General features: G+C 36.1%; 7 protein-coding genes across 7 annotated transcripts; 4 read left to right on the forward strand and 3 right to left on the reverse strand.

The window, feature by feature from the left end:
• Positions 1-637: 637 nt before the first annotated feature.
• On the forward strand, positions 638-4,123 carry PHYBLDRAFT_139553 (hypothetical protein; the record flags this gene model as incomplete). The annotated part of the gene is made up of 4 exons (XM_018430248.1): positions 638-2,260; positions 3,584-3,785; positions 3,831-3,853; positions 3,896-4,123. 4 exons carry the CDS (start codon positions 638-640, stop codon positions 4,121-4,123), a joined length of 2,076 nt encoding a protein of 691 aa, XP_018297559.1.
• Positions 4,124-4,150: 27 nt separating this feature from the next.
• Positions 4,151-5,576, forward strand: PHYBLDRAFT_162583 (hypothetical protein; the record flags this gene model as incomplete). The annotated part of the gene is made up of 4 exons (XM_018434657.1): positions 4,151-4,280; positions 4,321-4,376; positions 4,400-4,838; positions 4,888-5,576. The coding sequence occupies 4 exons, from the start codon at positions 4,151-4,153 to the stop codon at positions 5,574-5,576; spliced, it is 1,314 nt and encodes a 437-aa protein (XP_018297560.1).
• A 585-nt stretch (positions 5,577-6,161) lies between these two features.
• PHYBLDRAFT_58570 (hypothetical protein) lies at positions 6,162-8,585 on the forward strand (the record flags this gene model as incomplete). Its single annotated transcript, XM_018440352.1, has 6 exons — positions 6,162-6,175; positions 6,514-6,520; positions 7,008-7,076; positions 7,303-7,405; positions 7,962-8,043; positions 8,495-8,585. The coding sequence occupies 6 exons, from the start codon at positions 6,162-6,164 to the stop codon at positions 8,583-8,585; spliced, it is 366 nt and encodes a 121-aa protein (XP_018297561.1).
• Positions 8,586-9,151: 566 nt separating this feature from the next.
• Positions 9,152-11,086, forward strand: PHYBLDRAFT_58571 (hypothetical protein; the record flags this gene model as incomplete). Its single annotated transcript, XM_018440353.1, has 1 exon — positions 9,152-11,086. One exon carries the CDS (start codon positions 9,152-9,154, stop codon positions 11,084-11,086), a length of 1,935 nt encoding a protein of 644 aa, XP_018297562.1.
• An 863-nt stretch (positions 11,087-11,949) lies between these two features.
• On the reverse strand, positions 11,950-12,619 carry PHYBLDRAFT_58572 (hypothetical protein; the record flags this gene model as incomplete). The annotated part of the gene is made up of 2 exons (XM_018440354.1): positions 11,950-12,527; positions 12,598-12,619. The coding sequence occupies 2 exons, from the start codon at positions 12,617-12,619 to the stop codon at positions 11,950-11,952; spliced, it is 600 nt and encodes a 199-aa protein (XP_018297563.1).
• A 708-nt stretch (positions 12,620-13,327) lies between these two features.
• On the reverse strand, positions 13,328-15,150 carry PHYBLDRAFT_58573 (hypothetical protein; the record flags this gene model as incomplete). Its single annotated transcript, XM_018440355.1, has 7 exons — positions 13,328-13,389; positions 13,471-13,532; positions 13,629-13,839; positions 14,008-14,351; positions 14,424-14,697; positions 14,759-14,794; positions 15,120-15,150. 7 exons carry the CDS (start codon positions 15,148-15,150, stop codon positions 13,328-13,330), a joined length of 1,020 nt encoding a protein of 339 aa, XP_018297564.1.
• Positions 15,151-15,478: 328 nt separating this feature from the next.
• PHYBLDRAFT_107019 (hypothetical protein) lies at positions 15,479-16,272 on the reverse strand (the record flags this gene model as incomplete). Its single annotated transcript, XM_018427973.1, has 3 exons — positions 15,479-15,665; positions 15,818-15,975; positions 16,069-16,272. The coding sequence occupies 3 exons, from the start codon at positions 16,270-16,272 to the stop codon at positions 15,479-15,481; spliced, it is 549 nt and encodes a 182-aa protein (XP_018297565.1).
• Positions 16,273-16,655: the final 383 nt, after the last annotated feature.

Genomic DNA, 16,655 nt, shown 5'->3' on the forward strand with positions numbered 1-16,655 from the left:
AATCCGTATTTAAATGCTGTTTGACATGGTTTCCTCAAATAATTGATCAAAATTACATCAATCGCCTGATACAGTAGTATATTGTAGCTTTGGTTTTTTTATTACTATCACTATATTAAAAACAAATATAGAAAGTTAACAGGGAAAGGACTAAAAGTCTCAAAATTAAGATCACTATATTGAGCATTGGCTGTAGTAGTGATTTAATATAACTTTAATGCTTATCTTTTTTTTCCTTCCTTTCTTTTTGTTCCACTTCAACTATAAACAGCCTCTTTCGACTTAATGTGCTACCTACAAGTCATCACAGAGATAATTATATATTTCTCTCTCTATCTCTCTTTTATGCTCTTGTAAAGTTACTGCCAACTGCTTGTGGCAAGAATATATGTTTGACAAAACATCGAATTGGATAACAGATTTTGATATTAATAATCTAATCATGAGAAAATAATGTACTCAACAGCCACAATGTACACATCGGACAAGATCCGAGTGTGGCTGAGGATGATAGTATATATATATTATGTTTTTGATACTCGTAATAGCACACGTACACATGTATGCAAACAATCAAAAAATTATAAACCTGGTTTCTACTCTTCTTTCTACTATTTTCTACTCTTTTAATAATACTATGCTGCCATCTAACTTACCGTATGAAATTCTTCTCAAGATCGCAGAACATTTATCAAAAGACTTCTCAAGACAATGCGCACTCGTTTGCAAATCATGGACACTACCGTTTCAAGAAGTATTATGGGAAAGTCTCAGTATCGAAAACACTAGCCAACTAAGAAATATCTGTAAATTATCGATTCCCGCACAAAGTATTGTCAGAACCAACGGTCATCTTGTGCGCCAAATGTCCTTGAAATTTCGGCTTGAAATATCCTACCAGCAGCTTTTTGTTCTACAGAATTGTTTCCAAAATTTAAATTATCTTCACATAAACTGCAGTATATTGCCAACAGCTCTTAGCAGTAATAAAATTAACTGGAAGCTTTGGGAGAGATTGGAAACACTGAGTGTACTCCAGCCAAAGTTATTTGTAACAAACGGACTCCATGGCTTTGTAAGCATACTTTCCTTCTATCCTAAGCTCAAGCAGCTAGTAGTCGATGAGAATCTCGGAATCCAAATGGCAACATATACCTGGAAAGACCTAGAAATTATTCTACAGCCTCTTCAGCATCTACAACAGCTAAAGATTAACATCGCTTTTGGACTCAGGGCCATAGATAATACGCCCCTTTCAAAAGACATCAATCCGATCAATTCCCTTGTACACCTGTGTGTAGCTGTCAGTAATGCAGACCACAAGTGGCTGTACTACTTTACAGAAAAAGCTCCAAGGATCCATACATTGGACTTAGATATCGACTTTCCTGACCTAAGAACGTGTAACCAGTGGTCAAATATGCTAGGCATGATCACAACCATGCCCTCCCCGTTTGAGAACCTTCGAACGTTACAATTAAAAAACTGTGCGACCAGCGAATATTATGTCCCATTCTTGGATTTGCTTTGTAGACTAAAAGTACCTCTCACAACACTCACATATGATATGAGACGCGATTTTACGACAGTGCAGGCCGTCCAAAGTATCGTTGAAAAAAGTGGAAGATTATTTTCAAAAACTATGGAAAACATGAATATCATATCCAGATTTTCTGCAAGCTTCAAGTGCACGTTTCCGATGTGCTTTTATTTTTTCCCTTGTCTTGTGAGACTACAGCTGCGCCAAATCAAAGCCTGCATTGTTTTGGACGATATTTTGAATCAATGCCCTGCTTTAAAGGACTTGATACTCGACCAGCCATGTGTTACAGTCAGCACCCGTACCCGTACCAGTACCGCTTTCTCTTCACATGGGCTAAAGACCGCATCACTCACAAACACAAATGTTAACTCAAAACTGTTTAATTATGTTTCCTTACGTTGCAGAAAACTGTTGAAGATGAGACTTGAGAACGTAAAGGTTTTTGGACACATCGAAGAAGGAAAGGAAAATTCTTTTGAGTGCGACATGTCTCACACCCAGATTGATTCCTTGTTTTTGTATAATGTACGATATTATGCACTGCACAACAAAGATGTTTTAGAGCGTAATTACCGCCAAAACGCTCACAATACGTATCAAGTGAAAGATGCTACAATAATAAGTATAATGGAATTTGAGCCGAATAAGCCTGAAATGGATGCAAACGCTGATATTCTGCAAACGACTACAAAATCACCACGCTTTTTCAACTGCTCTGTAAGACTCTCTTTATTTCTTATTATTGTGTCTTAGAGATTAATAGTTAAATAAACATACCCTACATATACGCACTCACGACTATCGTTTACACAATATAGATCCTATACCGAAGCCCAAATATGACATCAAGAAGCTGCGAAAATAATACAAAGTCACAAAGAAAGCTTCATCCTGTGCAATATTGTGTGGTTTGGAAATATGAATACCTAAAAAACTATATTGTACATGGATTTGAAAGAGAAATAGAAGAAAGCTGATCTTTTAATGAGTATTTACAAAACAGTATTTTCCATTAGTCTGCATATAGTATATATAAAAACAAAAGAAACAAATACAGTGAGGTCATATATCCCAAAAAAAAACCCCCCCAAAAAAAGTATCTTAACGTATGTACTATAATATAACGTATGTAATGTTGATGATGTATTTAATCTATATAATATATCAAATTTGTAATTATTACATAGGTAAACGCCCAATACTCATATTCCTAGCCTTCAACTAAACCCAAAACTCATCAATATGAAAACTAGCGTTAAAATGTACGGTGTGTATATAACAGATATTGATTTAGCGTTGTATTAGTACCTGAGGTACAGAACATTAGTGTTAGGTGAATTTATTGAAAATTTATAGTATCTTCCAATAATACTAATAATAAAGTAAGGTTGCTGCTTTGAAAACTTTATATTATAAAGATATATGTACCTAAGAGTAATAATATATATTTGATCCAGCAATAAAACCTTGTTTTTTGTTTTGCCTATATACAATTTATCTTACAGACATTCAAAAATCAGTATGCAGAGTGTTTCTTTTTTATTTTAAAAGGATTTATAGGGACATATTATTGATTGGTACGAAGGTAAAACCATGAATCCTATGTCTTGTTCTTCAAAAAGAAATAACTATTGAAAATGTCAAGACTAAAAATCTGGTCACTCAAAGACATAGAGAAAGTGTTTATTAATGGGCATGAGCGAGCAGTTCCTTTTTTGATGTTTTTGAAAAAGTTCTTTACGTTTTAAAAAAACCTAGTGTCTCAATTTAATAGTAAAAGGAAGAAAAGTATTAAGACTTGATTCCCCATATCCAACAACAGATGAAGAGGATTGTATACCCCAATTTAGCATGTGTTTAGCATGCGGAGTATACAATTCCTTTTATTAAGACTGTCTTGCAGATACTTTTGCCTCTACCAAAACAAACTTTTAAAAAGCACGTCGTAAAAACTCTCACTCCAGCCTTACTTCTAAGATACCTTGAAGAGCTGGCAAAAAATTCAGCGCGATCTTCCCGATTATTACCAATAGTACCAAGAATACAATCGCAGAAAATGAGCTCGCAGAAGATCAACTCGTAAAAGAGAACGACCGAGAGCTCCTAAATTTGGATGCACATCTTGAAAGCTTCCTGACATGGAAGCCTGATTCCGAAAAGAACCCGCGTGTATTATATAAAGAAAACTCTTATTCGATAATTCTGCATAGCAAAAGAGAAGCAGCGCAAGATCCAGAAGCGAGTAAAGACAAAATGATCTGAACACTTGCTGATGTTGGCTTCTCAGCTCCTGTCCCAGCAGCCTCATCTGTAATTGAATCTAAAGATATTTTGAAGCCTATGAAGGATTAGAGACTCGAAGAGATCCATGCCACCTTTGAATTAATTTGTAACAAAACACAACCGTCAAAAAAAAACTCGAGCAAGACGTCCTTATTCGAAGTGAATAAGCTCGTCACTATAAAGAATTATTACAGACGCCTTTTGGAAAGCCCTGGAAAAATTAAAGCATCTGCAAGAGCAGCCGAAATCATTTGGAAATCACCTTCCAAGTACCGTGGAGAAACAGCCCGTGCTTAGACAAAAGAACTTCTTAAGCTTGAAATAATGTCCGAACATCAACAGGACAAGTATTCCAAGTGGTCTTCAACTGTAGACGATGAAGTCTTGAAAAAGAAGCAATCGTTTGGCTTCATGCTCAAAAAGCGGAAAGACGAACTGTTGCGGAGTTGGAAAAGTACCTCGAATTTTTTTTCCATCATGCCCTAGTGTTAAAGGCAACGTTGCCATAAGCACAGCATGGAAATGCATGAGAGCCTGGGGTACTTCCACTGTAAGAACAACCAGGACGTATAGTATGATGGAGATGAGAGAAAAGACGTTGTCCAGTACCGTCATGCATGGGCAAAAAGAATGATGGCATACAAGGAGTATATGTCAGAATTTACCAGGGAAAACGAAGAGATCGAGGTGTCTCCTCTTCTTTCGGAGAACCAGAAGAAGCTGGTCATGGTAACCCATGACGAGTCCACATTCTACGCGCATGGTGGAAAGGTAGACGTGTGGCTTGAAGAGAACGAAAGCCACACCCGCAAGAAAGGGCAAGGTCGTGTCCTTATGGTGGGCGAGTTCCAATGTGCTTGCCACGGCACCATGCGAGTGAAGGGATGGGTATCCTGCAAGATCTTTAACGTTGGTGCCGCATATGAAGGTTACTGGACAAGCGAAGACATGTTTGACCAGCTTAAGAAGCATGCCATCCCTCTGTTCGAAAGTCTGCACGAGGGATGCACCGGTGTTTTTTTTGTTTGACCAAAGCAGCAACCACACGGTGTATGCCTCAGATGCCTTGGTTGCCAGCCGCATGGTTTTGAAGTCGAAACTCGTCACAGAAAATGATAAGTTTCACTTCAAAGAGATTGCGTTTTTGAGGGATGGATGCATCATCCTTCAATCGTTTTATGAGACAGTTACTGAAGCTGGAAGAAAAGGAAAGGGGCCGATTGAGAAGAGGCAGTTTATTGGCGTCCAAAGGATTCTTCAGGAGCGTGGACTTTGGATTGAACTGGATATATCCAATCTTTCCAGAAAATGGAGAATAGACTGCAATAGAGAGGAAGCCGAGAATCACTGCTTCTGTGCCCGCCACCTCTTGGCCTTTCAACCTGACTTTGCTGGACAGAAGACAGCCATTCAAGAGATTGTAGAAGTGCCTGGTCACATATTCGAGCTGTACCCAAAGTTCCATTGTGAATGCAATTGGATCGAGCGTTACTGGGGTGCAGCCAAACGTGTGGCTCGCCTAAACTGCGACTATTCTTTCAAGTCGTTGGAAAAGAATCTCCCATCCTTACTGGACGGTGCCTCTCCTGTGACTGGTCCTCCTACCATGATCAGGAGATTTTATAAGAAGACCTGGAGGTATATTGAGGCTTATAGCAAGTTTTTGGATGCTAAGGATGCTGATGCTGAGGTGAAGAAATTCACCTCAAGAATCAGTAAATCTCACCGCAGCATTGGTATCCATGACTAAAAAAAAATTAAAATAATAAAAATATAAAACGTTGTGTCTATGTATAAATTTCAATATTTTGGACTTTTCTTTCTTTAAAGCTGTCAGGCATGTAGTGTTCTTCATTTTCTTTTGGTGCTAAGAGCTTCCCTTCAAAAAGAATGACCGAAATCCCCAAAATCTTGATTATAAACAAAATACACTATAAACCAGTGACATATCTATCAAGTCTATGCCTTTAAAAAGTTGGAATATAATTACATGACTTAGACTCTGCCTTTAAATTCTGAAAATCTTATCATTTTACAACCACATCGCTTAAAGTCTACTATCAATTTAATAAACTGCTCGACTCATTTTTACACATTACTTGTAATATATAGTCGCTAAACTTTTTATAGCAAAGATGTACATAAAGCTTGAGGGGGGCGTGGGGAAGAGCTATACTTCCAAAAAGTGTTAATTATTTATTATTTATATAGGTCTATAAATTCATCACAAAAAAGATGTGTGTGTATGTGGGTAGATTTGTATGTGTATGTGGGTGGATTTGTGTGTGTGTGGGTAGATTGTGTGTGTGTGTGGGAAGCTTTTTGAGTGCCAGACATGGCACAGCGGAGGTACAAATATTAAGAGAGCTAAATTGAATAGTAAGAAAAAGAGTCTTTATCGATTGATATGTAAATAAGCATATTATTCTATCTCTTTAATAAATAACACTCTCACAGTATCCACTTTTTCTAATCTTAAGTTTCTAACCGAAAATCAGTTTCGAGCACCTCGAATATTATTTTAACTTTTTTTTTTAATAAATAAAACTCTCGCAGTATCTATTTTTTCTAATATTGAGATACTAATCCAAAATCAATCACAAATACCTTAATTGCATTGCAGTATAATATTTAAATAAAATTATAATTTGAAAAAGGAGGGTCAATTACTTGTTATCAAATAATAATAAAAAATTAAAGGCTAATTGAAAACTTGTAAAAAAAAGCAAAAAAGTAAAGTAAAGTAAAATAAAATAATTAATTTAAATTTCAAATGCCCATTCTTTTTGGTAGATTGCAGGGCATTTTTGGAACTCAAACGGTCTAAGACGTTTTTAGTAATTTAAAAACACCTGAGAGCGTGGCATTTTTGTGAGGCTAGCAGTTCTCGTACACAGAAAAAAATGTGACGGTGTTTTAATATATTGTTTCTCCTAATGTCGTATAATCAAAAAAGCAAAATTCTATCACTTCGGAATTAGAAGCTTACTTTAGAAAAAAATCTTACTAAACGGTCTATTTTTTATGTGCTGCAAATAAAGTAGCAAAAAAAATGTCGGCAAGTGAAAATTAAATAATTGGATTTCACATATAATATTGCCCTTTGATATGTGTGTGTGTTTTTTTTTTAAAAAAAATAACTAAATCATTTTGACTTTGTTTTGTACTATCTATAATTTAGAGCTCTAGTATTTTATTTAAAATCGAAGTTGCGTCTGTGTTTGCTTTAGTTGTAGTGCTAGTAATTATTGTAAGAGTTCCCTTCATTGACTAAATCGTAATACTTTGTTTCAAATTAATGACAGATTTGATTCCTCAAGAAAGACACAATTGGTTGTAAATCAAGTCAATTTTCTGGCATTCTCTGGGCTCAGCACTAACCCTTGCTGAATTTTTTTCTCGATTAATCTTCACAGAGGATGGGGACTGGAGCTTGTCTGATTGATACACTCTAAACTTTTTGAAGCTCTAAACAGTACTACGAGAAGTGGTCATATCTACAGCGTTTTGTTCCAAGTGTTTTGCAATTTTTCAATTGCACCATCAGAAAAATTTGGGCTCAAACTGGAATATATATAAGTAAAATATCATAATTAATGTTTTTCCATTAGAATAAACTGTATATAGCCGCTTATTATATAACTCCACGTCAAAGTCGTCATTATTTACTTTCATTTGCTGTCCTTTGATTCAATGCAACATTGGGAGGTTTATATGAAGGTTTGTATTTTCAAAAATTGAGTATAGAATTTTATTGTTCTGATAGTAATTACTGAATCTCAAGTAAAACAGACAAGATTTATCAAATGCAGACACAGCTTTAATGTTTTAAATGACTCTATTCAGTAAATCAAATAAGGTTTAATTTTAGCCAGGCTGCCCAGCAAAAGAGTTAAAAGAAAAGAAAGTGTCATAGTAAGGTTAGGCATTAGCCAGACTATCTTCTTCCGAGTCCGTACTGAATTCCGATAATTATAAAGCATATCTATAAGAATCTTGCTTATACAAACCTTTATTTCTTAATCCAATCATCTATTTGTCTTTCAGCCATTCAACACCAGATATAAACAATTAATAGTATTAAAACCTCTTGGTTGTACAGCTTAATAAGTCTATATCTATCTTATCTCTCAAGCCCCCAAAAAAAAGCTTGCATCTCTTTTGACAATTGGTTACTATCCCGATGTTAAGCCGATCGATATTAATGAGCTTGTCTGGTTATTTATATTTCTTGGTGGCGTACCTAGGCGCAAACTGTGAAGACCAAATCGCTATATTTTTATAGTATAACTCTATGCCATAAATTCAAACATTGATTGAATGGACGAGTAAAATTACATATTGATATGATGAGCATCAAGCACGTGTATACAATGTCTTCCTAATCTAAGCTTTGACAGGATCTTTTTTTTTTTAAAAAAAAAAAGGGGGGGGGGTTAGAGACGATCTTTATACAGATGTGTGATAAATTTGCTATCAAAGACATACGGAATGGCATGGATACCTGGGATATCAAAGCTTTAAAGATTGCGTTCTTTGTATAAAGTTCTTTTAAAATATATAGCGGCCCAAAGAATGTTAGTACAATATTGTTATTAGTGGTAAAAAAAAAGCTAACGGGTGAATGTAGTTTCATCATATTGCTTGTCTTATTTAATCAATCTACAGTGTAAGACCAGTCATGAAAGACAAGCGTATAATCAACAGTAACAATAACAATAACAATAATAATAATAGTATAGCTAGTTTGACACTTTAAAGATTGGATTAAATACCTCTCATTCTTTCAAGCCTTTCAAAAGCAAAGCATGTATAACCATCTGACCAGTCATTATCCAAAAACGATATTTTTTCTTTTATCCTTCCCGAGAAAGAGTTTATGGTAATTCCGATTATTTAAGCTAGTGTATAAAGTACAATATTAGCACAAGTGTTTGAAGTACAAGATATATGGCACATTTTCAAAACAATGCTCATATATGAGAGTAATTTTTTTTTAAAAAAATGCTACTTGAGCATACACAAAAAGTGTAATAATTGATATCCAAAAGAAACGTCTATATTCGATCAAATTTAATCAGATTTTGATGGTAAAGCCAGATTGCACAATGTACGCCTTATTTTTACGCACTGAAAGACCACTGATCCTGGGCTGGCTCTCTTGATACTTGTACTTCCATTTAGTATGGTTTGACAAGGGAAAAGCTACTCCATTGCTTGTCTCTCCGCCAAGATGAAACCATTAAAAACCCTTCAGTGACCCAGGACAAGAAACAGAAAATAATAACAATCTACTCTTCTTTTCACTCTCTCGTATTTTTTCTTATGCTGGCATCTGAACTACCCTACGAAATCCTTGCCTGCATTGGTCGATATTTACCCACAAAAGGGGTCAATGATTATACCACTGTTTGCAAAGCCTGGACCTTGCCATTTCAAGAAGCTTTGTGGGGAACTCTCTCTATCAGTAGTCTGACTAAGGTTGAATACATCTGCAACTCATCATCTCAGCGGCAAAACATATTTCAGACGCACGGCCATCTTGTGTATGAACTAAAGCTGAAATGTTACTTTTCCATAAGCCACCAGCAACTTTCTGTTCTGCAACATCATTTCCAGAACCTGAGGCATCTGCACATGCAGTGTAAGATGCTACAAACAATGCGACTCGAAGACACAGCATATTGGAATCTCTGGGGATCCATAGAGACGCTGAGCGTCCAGCAACCCAAACCATTTATAACCAACGGGCTCGATGGACTAGTACATATCCTTTCATTCTTTCCTCGGCTTAAACAACTCTCAATATCAGAATACACAAGTTTCAGAAAGATGACTTACACATGGAAAGATATCGAAACCATCTCCGTGTGTTTTCCACGGCTGGATAAACTAGAAATGAACATACAATTTGACGCCATACCTACGGATGAAGTGACACATGTCAAAAATATTATCCCCACGAGCAACATTACCACCCTGTGCGCTGACACCCGATACACAAACCCTCAGTGGTTGTACTACTTTGCTATAAAGGCCCCGAACATTAATTTCATGGAATTAAATGTTGAATATCACCATAACGGAAGACCTGAAGATTGGTCTCGAGCAGGCTCTATGCTTTCGACTATCCGGTCTCCATTCGCACACCTCAAAGAAATTAGCCTAAAGAAATGTGTTTTCCGAGAAGGATCACCGGCCGTGATCCTTCTCAAGTTGTTTCACGGTCTAAAGGTGCCCTTGAAAGCGATCTACTGCAATATGGACTGTGGAATGGGCGGGGCAAGAGGAACACGTAACATCATCGATAGCTGCGCCGGATCATTTTCAGAAAGTCTCGAAACCTTGATAATTGAAAGAGACATTCGATTAAATTTCCAGTGTACGACCCCAATAACCCTTTCGATATACCCTCGACTCACCAAGTTAAGCTTGCTCAAGTTTGATGTTTGTCTTGCTCTGGATGTCATTTTGGACCAGTGTATTTCCTTGGAAGACCTAAGCCTGGATCTTCCGTGTGTCTTTGCCAACCAAAGTGGATCTGATACACCTTCTCATGGCCTAATTACTTTATCCCTTTCCAATTCAAAAGTAAATTCGGGTCTATTCAGCTACTTATCCTCACGCTGTAGAAACTTGTCTTCCATGACTCTGGAGAATGTAAAGATATTCGGAAAGGCTCGGAAAGACACAGGAAGCCTTTACTGTGAGATGCCCTACACAAATCTAGAAATATTTCACATGCATGGCGTACAATACTATTCATTGGATGATACTCAAGGCTCGCACGGAAGCCTTCAGTACCGTAAACACACCAACAACTTTGATGAAAAAAAGGCGGTATTGATCAACTTGATGGTCATTGAGCAGACATGTGACGCTTCCCTCAATAGTGATTGTGTTCCTAGGGGTCTCTCTAAGCAAACATGGTTCCACACTTATCTAAACAGCTCGACTGAGCCAAAGGCAATGATACGTGCGCTTGGAAAAACCGAAGAAAGCTATGCTAAAAGATATCTAGAATCATTTCCCCATACGCGGCAGCTTTTCCTCAGTCGTTCAACTATAAAACGAGGATATTATGGATGGGAGCCCAGGCGCCTGTGGAGAAAAGATTTGCTTCGAGGCTATACTACGTGGCGTTGTGGTTATGTAGGAAGATTGGATGCTAAAGCCTTTGATGAAAAACAAGCGTTAGAGCAGCAATTGAAACCGTTTAGTTGTATTGATATGACATCTCTGAAAATACCCAATCTATAAGTTGACCTTTTAGATCAATTTTTTAAGCTTAAAAAAAAGCAAAGCAAACAAACAAAGCATAATCACCAACTGTCAACCGATATAGAAGTGCAGCAAGAACATAAAAAATTTAGGGTTAATAAAGAGATGATCTTTTGCTGGCAAAAATGTCTTTAGTATATGCTACTTTATAAGCTGGCTTTTTACATGTGATATAACTATTATTTTTTAAAGGCTTGTTATGAATTATCCAAAGTGTTTCTCTCTCTCTCTATTTTAATTATAATTCTAGGGAAATATGGTAAGGACACGGTATACTGACAAATTCACTGTGTGTGTGAAAGAGAGACGCACAAAAAATGAAATAAATGATCTTTATCTCATCACAATGGATGTCAAAATGTTAAATTACGGCTAGAGTTTTATAAAATAAGTTATATCAGTAGTTGAAAGTGACAAAATGATATCCAGTACAACTCAAAATATCTATCTAGTGAATGATTTATTCTTCAAGACGCTATTTGTTCTGACTTGCCCTATAGTCACTTGGCTTGTCTCCCGTAATTTTAGCAGAAAATTGACACATGGATGTAAAAGAGCATGCTCTACTTAATCAGTTGATAAATGTGCTATAGTCATATTTCCATTATGTGATATTATTATTACCAAAACTCGCCGTTTCTGCCTTGTAAATAAACATTTATATATATATTTGATCATCAATAACATTAATATAAAAGACATCGGTATACTTCTTCATCATAATAATTGGATTATATATTAATGGCTTTTGGCGTTGGAACGCCTTGCAAACCAAAAGAGAAAAAAAAACTCCCTCACCCACCCATTATATATAGCAAAGAATGGGTTGTTTGCTTTCATTGTTAGGGTGATTTAATTGATCGAAACTCAATGTATTCATCTGCATATTTTCTGATTAAAGCTGGGCGGTAAGTGCTTTCGTTTAGCCAGACCTCAGCCGATGCTTTTTCGGATGCTTTCATTTTCTTATCGCCTGCTATTCTGTGCCGAAAAAAGCGCTCGACTGATGAAAGCTTGCAGAGCTCATATATGGTTATTTTTGCCCGAGAAGCAGGACCTATACGAGTGTATGGAGTGATTTCCTTTATGATATCCTGGTGGGCAAGCTTGATTGCGGCAAGCTTGTCAATAGGTGGCCCTTTGGGTTGTTTATCGATACTTTCGGTCGATTGGTCTGCGGTTTCCTGTTGGTCTTTAATAAGAAAGTGTTGGTCTATTTGTTGATTTCCTTGAGCAGTCAATGCCTCTTTTGCCTTTCGTCTCCTCCATTCTGTAGTTCTCGATGTCTTTGTGTATGTACGACGAGCGGGTTTGTCAACAATGTCATGCCATTTGAGCAAGTTGTTGAAATTCACATCTGAAGTAACTGTCATTTCTTGAGGTTCTTTATCCTCCACAGGGACTTGTTCCTCATTCACATCTTTATTGTCATTAACTTTTCTAGCAAATCCACCTTTTGGATCCCTGAGCCGCGCCCTTTCGATCTTTACTCTTTTTTTTTGGACGAGGCATGTTTACAGGTGTTTTAAATTTGTCCCAAGTGTATTCTTTTTTTTTTTGAACAAATATATATATATAGTAAATCCACGTGGTGGAAATAGCACCATTCCCTTTTTTCTTATTGGCGTTGGCTACAAGTTGTGTTGATATTTGGGGATCCCTTCTGTATCTCAACGAACATTATTTCTGTGTCTTTTAGGCGTGTATTGGAAGGCTTGTAATAAAATGCTACATAAATTTACTTGGCAGAGCAAATGCAAAAATAAAAGTCAAGCTTTTTTAAGGTTAACCTATGAACAACAAAATGAAGTTTTGGTGCAAATAACGTAGATTGTAATAAGTTAAAGATGTTTGAGAGTGCAAAAATGGGATATATTGATGAGTATTTGAAAAATGAAGGTAAAATAAAGATAATAGCAAAAAGTCAAACTCTAATTCTTGCATACCCGTCATCCCTGTACTGAAACAGCATTTTCTTCTTCTTTTTCTCCATTGGTCTTTTTAATCAAAGATACACAAAGTCCTGGTGTCGAACCACAGGCCATTTACTCTTTCAAAAGTTTTACACAATAGTTTGATCCCAAATTACTCACTCTTTGTTCCGTCATCCTCATTGTTTATTTCTTTCTTTAAAAAAAAACAAGTATAAGCTATCCAAGTATTTGTGTTGTTGTTTTGTTTTGTGTTGTTTTATTTTTCGTGTTACGATTACAATTACAGTTACGAAGAAGAGGTGTAGAAATAGATCTTTTCCCACAGAGGGAGATAGTCTCGCAAGATACCTTAAAAGAGAAAAGAAAAAAGAGTGAATATATTGTCGTTTTTTTTTGTTATGTTTAAATAAATAAAATTGTGACATTTACTTCCTGGGATAGACATGAGTGTTTTGTTTTCGACAGAATTGCAGAATCTTTCAAAGCGAGGTCTAGAATACATTGGATTAGAACGCGTTTAATACACGGTACACACACACACATATATATATATATATAGATAGATATACACATATAGAAATACTTACCGTGTGATGTACGTGTAGAATGCGCCTCTCAAGAGGTTGTACCACATTGCGCGTATACGTCTATAGAACTCTTGTTTCTCGAGTGGCATCATCGAGGGATTGCCATCGGTATTGAATGACTTGTAAAGGGCCAATTGAGACCCAATCTCAGCCAAGAGGGAAAGAATCCAAGGTGTCCATGATCGTTTGCCAAATCGAAGAATCGAAAACACTAGTATTTGTTCAATCCACCCCAAAACCCAAAGAAGAAGAATTATGCTTTTAACAAAAGAGCCCCTTTCCTTCCTTTTCCTTTCCTTTCCACGCACACACATATATATATACATGTCTGTATGCATGCATGAATGCATGTATATGTACGTAATGTATTAAAACTCACCGTAGATCAATGGTCTCAAAATGGCCAGTATTTCACCTAGACGTCCAAGAGGTGACAATGTGTGAACCATGTCTTCTGGTTTGCGTAATTTTTCTGGTGTGAGGACTTTAGACAGCAGATAATCTGTAACATCAGTGTATTTCTTTTGGGTTTTTGGATCAAGAGAGACGGTAGATGCAATTCCAGGAACCTGTTTGCCTGTACGCTTGGCTGTCCAGGTAGTTGGTTCCTTTGGTGCTATGGTTGGCACCAAGGTAGCTGGATCCACGTTGCGTTGTAAGTGGGTGGGTGATAAGTTCATACGATGAGACGTCACATGCAGGACAATGAGCTTTAATATCGCCCTATTTTCACGTGCTTATGTGTCAGTCAAAAAAAAAAGAAAAAGAAAAGAAAACATGACTAGCTAGACATACTTTAATGACTCAACCGAAGCAATCCAACGCCATTGAGCTTTTTTACCCCATTGCTTCATCACAGCCATCTCTGTCAACACCTGAGTATATTGAATGACTGACAATAGTGCAGATGTTCTTTTGTAGATCTCAGACCGATTAGTCCAGTAAAGAAAATATTTGTTAAACTTTGTTTCTTCTGTCAATTGAGTGTGGGTTTCCTGTGCATGTTGACGTGCAGCACGACGCAGGATAGTATTGTGGTGAAGACCGATGAGGTGAAGGGCTGCATAGACTACATAATGTTAGACAAATAAATTAGATTTGTTGGCTTTAGCGTGTTTAAACTTACTTACTGGCCTGAGAAGCGAATTCGGCATCTTGGAATCGACCTTTTACGTTTTTCGTTTTTTTTTTGTTTACAATATTAGTATCAATATTGTGTTAGGATAGCTCTTTTCCTTTCTGTTCTTGCCAGTACACACCTGGTAATATATATGTTAATGAACGAAGGGAGGATTCGATACTGGTGATTTGAGAGGCATTCTTTACGAGAAAGTCCTCGTACTTATCAAGTATCATCATATTATTAGTATTATTCTTTCTTTTGTAGTAAGAAAAAAAAAAGTATATATATAAAAGATGGGGAAAAAAAATTAGATATATATATATAGAAAAAGAAAGAAGGTTGGATGCCCGTTTGTGGGCTCCAATCACCTTGCTTTGATTTTTGTCTCAAGATTTTCATCCTGTGAGATCTTTTGTATACAGATATACAATATATACAATATTAATTTGATCAAAAATAATAGTAATAATATACAGAGATTTGATGTTGATTGTTCTTTATCAAATAAAATGAATAGTAAAAGTAGTTGTAATGACAATACCAATACCAATGCCAATGCCAATGCCAATGCTAATAATTGCATTTGTTTTGTGCTATATATTTTTTATTTTTATATTGTCTATCTTTTCTGTCTTGATGAAGGAAAGAAGAAGTATGTTGTAAGAAATGAAGTTGTTATGTAATGTGTGTGTATATGTATATATGTATAAAAGAAAAAGAAAAATATCTAAAAAGATTCTTTTGTAGGTTGTGGTTCAGCCATAACTACAAATCGTTCCAATACTTTACAAAATCCCTCTCTTCCAACTGCCGCATTGTGCTTGAATCGATTGAGTGAAAAGTCTTCTACCATGTTTGACCATCGAGACAACAAACTACCTGCAGAGACTGTGGCCTGCTGCGACATTTGTGTTCTACGATAATGATAATTAATTAAAAATTAATAAAAACAAGAGAAAAACAGTAAGTAAAATGTACAATATATATATATATATATAGACACACAAGGATTATGTCATCACCTCCCCTCCTCTCTTTGTCTTTAATGTCTTTAAAGATTACTTACTGTTTTTTATCTTCCGGGTGTTCATAGTATGTAGTTTCTTCTTCAATTGTGAGAAGATGAGATGTTGTGATATTCACACTTTGCATTGTCAGGGTCTTTTTACGTGGGTCGATTGTAGATATTTCTCGAACATATTGAGTTTCATCAGTGCCAAGTAACTATTAAACAATTAAGAGCATATAACATATATTGATTAGTTATACAAAGTAAACCCCTCGAGTAATTTTTATATCCTTCGTTTATTTGCTTACCTTAAGAATTATACGAGGCACATTCTGTTCTACTGTCAAGAGTCTCTCAGTTATCAAGACTCCTGTTTCGGGGTCAAGTTTACGATTTAACACATCGACATGGCGTACATGAGGGCAATTCTCGTTTGGATATTTCTGCCAGTTGGCTGCTGACACAAGGCTCCATTCGTAACCAAAATTGTGAGTTGATTTGAAAAGCTTCATTAGACCAAATTGTATTCAAGTAAAACAAGAATAGTAAATATAAAAAAAAGGGGGGATATAAAGAAGTGAAAGAAAGAAATAAAAAAAAAATACAAGGAAATATCCTTGCTATAAATGTACAAATTTTACGTTTTTTTTTTAAAAAAAAAAAAAAAAAAAAGTCAAGGGGGGGGAGGGGGATGGTAAGGGTAAGATCGGAGAAACATTCATCAATAATGGACAAAAAATGACCAATCACAATGAGTGGAAGCCAGTTGAATCGGTCCGTTCCTCATTTGTACCTCAAAGATGTCGAATCGGGATAACTTGGTACCATCTTGTTTGGTTCAATTCCACATTTTGTGTGTCAGATACACTTATTTCCAAAAGGTAAAGGTTGTAGT

The sequence above is a fragment of the Phycomyces blakesleeanus genome (assembly GCF_001638985.1).
Source record: "Phycomyces blakesleeanus NRRL 1555(-) unplaced genomic scaffold PHYBLscaffold_2, whole genome shotgun sequence".
In the NCBI taxonomy this organism is placed as follows: Eukaryota; Fungi; Mucoromycota; class Mucoromycetes; order Mucorales; family Phycomycetaceae; genus Phycomyces; species Phycomyces blakesleeanus.